General features: G+C 43.8%; 1 protein-coding gene across 1 annotated transcript in view; it reads right to left on the reverse strand.

Moving 5' to 3' along the window:
• LOC103477517 (sodium channel subunit beta-1) overlaps nt 1-3404 on the reverse strand; it is a 7832-nt gene extending 4428 nt beyond the window's left edge. The window contains exons 1-3 of the mRNA XM_008430673.2: nt 3130-3404; nt 1979-2145; nt 276-510 (exon numbers count right to left, since the gene is read on the reverse strand). Of these exons, the coding sequence (XP_008428895.1) occupies nt 276-510; nt 1979-2145; nt 3130-3169 (442 nt within the window). The 5' untranslated portion in view covers nt 3170-3404. The remainder of the gene's footprint in view (nt 1-275; nt 511-1978; nt 2146-3129) is intronic.
• Nucleotides 3405-4680: the final 1276 nt, after the last annotated feature.

Genomic DNA, 4680 nt, shown 5'->3' on the forward strand with positions numbered 1-4680 from the left:
TCATATGTGTCAATAAAAGTGTAAAAACCGTATTTATTTCAAATAATTTGCGAAATAAAACCCACCGTATTAGGGATTACATGGTTAGGAAACGTGATAATGTTACAAATATCTTAAAAATTTCCTCTTCGGTCATATTTTTATCCGTTTCCTCGTCAATATGCGAGAGCTTAGAGCGATGCGCGCTCCCGCGACAGGGGATGCAAATTTGGGCAGGGGGGCTTTTCTGGGCATAACACCGGTCTGGGCTGGCCCCGCCCCCCAGCGCCTCTCACCTGCGGCCACCACGGTGAGCTCCACCTCCTTCTCCACCACCACGTTCTCGGGCTGCCGCGGCAGGAAGAGGGTGCGGCGGAAGGTGCAGCGGTACGTCCCGCTGTCGTTGAAGGTGACGTTCTGGACGTAAACGGCGCCGATCTGGACGTCGTCGTTCAGCGTCCCCTGCCACTGCAGCCGGTCGCTGAAGTCTTCATGGAGGACGTTTGCGTTGGGGTGATCATAGTGGAAGATCTGGGGGGAGGACGACAGCGCAGGGATGATTCAGGTCAGCTAGCTGATCAATCAATCAAATTTTATTTGTATATTTCAGCAGCAAAGCATTTCAAAGTGCTTAACATCATTAAAAACAAAAACACAGTCATGTAACATTGAATAAACTTTTTTTTTTAAATCATTAAAACCCCTCTTCTATTCCCCAGGACTTTAGTTAAAACGTTGTTTAACTGGGACTCTAACCCTAATTTAGCCATAAGCAACTCTAACCAGGTGGGTTTTAAGTTGAGATTTAAAGGCTCTCAGTGTTTCAGCTGTTTTACAGTTTTCTGGAAGTTTGCTCCATATTTGTGGTGCATAGAAGCTGAATGCTGCGACAGACTGGCGACCTGTCCAGGGTGACCCTGCCTCTCGCCTGAAACGTTGGCTGGAGATGGGCACCAGCACCCCTCCCGACCCCACTGAGGGAAAAAGGGTGCAAGAAAATGGATGGATGGATAGAAGCTGAATGCTGCTTCTCCTCGTTTGGTTCTGGTTCTGGGGATGCAGAGCAGAACCTGAGGGGTCTAGACAGTTGGTACAGCAGCAACAGATCTTTATGTGGTGCTAAACCGTTCAGTGATTCAGAAGCTAACATCAGTATTTTATAGTTTTTCTCTGAGCTACAGGAAGCGACTGGCCACAGTGGCTTCCTGCAGCTGATCAGGACAGAAACCTCTGGACACGATGCGCAAAGACGGATTCCTCATAAAATGAAGAACAGTACAGAAAGTGCATTCAGTCAGAGGCTTCAATGCTGTCACTGTAGTACTGACTGCTACAGGAGTTCCTTCCTGACCACAGCCATCAGCAAGTACGACTCTATAATGAGTTAAAACAACATTTAATTTCCATTTGGGATTAATAAAGTAGTTTTGAATTGAACCCAATTAAATGTATTATTTATTGATATTAATTGAAAATATTTTGCTGATAAGCGAATCCCACATATTATCAGGAAACCCTCCCACTCACCAAACAAGCCATAAAAATTAGAAGAAGTATAAATTAAAGTAACTTGCATGTGATTTACCTCATTTTAAATTATATAATTGCTAAAATAAACGATATTTTATTTAGGTCTGAACAGTAGCACATTAATATCTAAAGTAATTTATTTTTAGATAAAAAATGAATTGTTATGACTTGTGAAATAATTAAATAATTTGCTAAAGTTTCAATTTGAAATGGCTGTTTTATCCGTTGAATGGATATGTTTTGAGAAACAGGATATTATGGCTAGAAAAAAGACAGAAATACATAATCATGTTATCTCTGCTCTGATTGGCTGATCAGGCCCTCCTGTCGCCTCCTCCCCCAGACACACAGGCTGCTAATTACCTTTTTTTTTTTTTTTTTGAAAGCAGTTTCTGATTGCGTGACCTTGTTTTTTTTTTGTTTGTTTGTTTTTTAAGCAGTTGCTTATTTCCCGATAGTTCTGACTCACATGTGTAAACTCGTGGTTCTCGGGCCGTTTGAAGTGCCAGTCCACCGTGGCTCGGGCCGACACTTCCTCTCTCTTCTTACAGGAAATGCAGCCGAGCAGGAATCCTTCTCCGGCCACGGCTTCGGTCATGGAGTCCACCTCCGCACAGCCTGCGTGGCACCAGGGCACTTCGCCGGAGAGCCGACCAGTTAGACAACAAACATTATCAGTCAGTCTGGAGATCAGATGATAAAGAAATGAAACTAGAAATGTGATCCTGTTAGTTTTGTGGTTTTTGTCTTTGAAGGGAGAAATATAGAAATCTCTTCCTCTGAGGAACTTTGTCTTCCATCAGTTCAATGATTTTTGTATTTTTTGTTGCCGTACATGAGTTCAGACCTGGAATCTGATCAGAGACCAAATCAGGATTTAAGTTTTAAAGTAACACTTTGAGCTGCAGATGTCTGAGCCGTTCTGATTTCTTCTTCTTCTGTTCTTTAGTTCATCTTTTCTCTGGACGCATCGTTTCCGTTTGGACAGTTTCTCCCTCTGGTTCTGGATGCTGGCCAGCTGGGATGATTTCCAGTTGCTACATTGTGTAACCGTGGCAACAAGATATTGTTTTTCCAACAGAGCAGGTGATTAGCATCTCAGAACCTCAAATAACACCTGAACTTTGACCCCAAATCCCAGAGGCTTCATGGAAGCAGAGAGGAGATGGAAGGAGTTCAAAGGTCAACGTCTCTCCAACCAAACAGCCTGACAGATTTAAAGAGGAGCAAAAGCAAAGGAGGCGGATTAGCACAGCCAGCTAGCAATTGATGATGTCATCCAGGACTTGTTACTGTGTAATATCAGATATTGAGCTGTTAGCAACAGTCTTCAGTCAGAGGCCTCTTCAGACACGCTGCAAGACTGACTGCTACTGGACTCGACTGTTTGAAGGTGTTTGGAGGATCTGAGTCCCAAAAACCTTTAATTGATTCACCTGCAGGATGAATAAAGGAGTTTTGAACTGAGCTGAATGTAAACATCTATTTTTTAAACTGACTTGGTTTCAGTGATTTCTCATTTTGTGGTTCTTTAAGCTTCTTCAACCAGCATGAACCCGATTCGTGTCCCTTCTGGCTGGTTCCGGCTGAAAGCTCAGTGCATTTTCATGCTGGACTCACCAAGAAGGCTGAAGGCGACTAAAAACGTCCAGCAGCTCATCGTTCTGCAGGGGAAATATTCAAACAGCTGCTGCAGAACAGGCCCGACATTCCCAGATCCAGGAAAGTTCCTGCACACTGGAGTTACTCTGGACTCCGGACCGGCACCATGCTCTTCCTGCAGGTCCGCTCCACACTAATCCATCAGAACTTCAGATATGAATCATCAGACATTCAGAGCCTCTGAGGTTTTACGGTAAGCTGTCCCTCTGCTGTCTCATCTGACTTTAAGGCGGCTAAATTTAGAGTGAGAATCCGGCGCTGGGCGTGTTGGGAGGCAGCAGAAACCTGAGATGATGAGACGTTCTCCGTGGCAACGTGACCGTCCACGCTCAGCTACACTGGGACGCTTTGGAGGGTTTCCTTCAGGAAAAAGATCATTTGAGTTTAAAATCTGTTTCTTCTTCTTCTCTGATGTCCTTCGTGTAAAATCACCTCGCTGCGTTTTGTTAGACAAATATGTGAAGAGCAAGCAAACCCTGAGGTGAAAGTAAATATTGTCACGTGCAGCAGGAGGGTTTCATGTTGTCTGTAAATACAGATCATGTCCAGCAGGTCAGAGGTCACGGCTCAGGCTGGACGGGACTCGGTGTTAGGATCAGGGACGTCCCAGCAGGACAAACAGTCTTCTGTCAGCAGTTTGATTTGTTGCTGCTATAAAAACGCTCCATTTATTTTGTATTTTCACAGATTTGAATCTGAATCTTTATTTGATTTTCGTTCTGAAATACAAACATTTTCTGTTTGATGGTCAGAAACAAATGATTTGCTTTTCATATTAAAAGTAATAAAAATAACATTTATAGTAAATAAAACTGAACTAGTTTTTGTCAACAGGCCTCTGATTCTGGTGACTGTTTTTAGTCTGTCGTTTCTCATGTTTTCACCACAAAAAATAACTTAACATATAAAATACAAACTTCTGAAGCATCCATGACTGAGGATGAAACGTCTGTGGAAAGTTTCCAGCTGTTTGCTTTGCCTGATAGAACCAGAACTCAACTCTTTGCTAAAAGACGTCATGATTTATGGCATCAGATGTTGCTGACTTGCTAACAAAAAGTGCAGCAAAGCAGGTTTTAACACCCAGACTGTCGCCTGCAGAGGGAGCAGCGACGTGCTGCATCTACAACTTCTGGAAGGAAATAAAACAATGTTTCTCTAAGCTTCACATTATGCTATTGGCATCAGATCTCCTCTATAGAACATGCTTCAATTTTTATTTTTTTTAGTTTTACCATAATTGAGACATAATCCACAGATTTGAGTGAATCTGTGTGAGCTGGTACCAGGCAGCGGCCCGGTCCATCTGGAGTCCAGGCTCATAAAGCAGATGCCGGCCCGGCCGCTGACGTGATGAATGACCTCTGACCCCGCCGGGTCAGACTGAACACCATGTGGTCATCTGGGTGTTTGTCTTGCTGCAGCGAAGCGTCCCTGCCCCTTCGACCTCAAACAAGAACAGAAATCAGACAGAGCAGCAGAATAAACAGCGAAGCACCGGAAAAGGGG

This window comes from Poecilia reticulata, linkage group LG16, assembly GCF_000633615.1.
Source record: "Poecilia reticulata strain Guanapo linkage group LG16, Guppy_female_1.0+MT, whole genome shotgun sequence".
Classification (NCBI taxonomy): domain Eukaryota; kingdom Metazoa; phylum Chordata; class Actinopteri; order Cyprinodontiformes; family Poeciliidae; genus Poecilia; species Poecilia reticulata.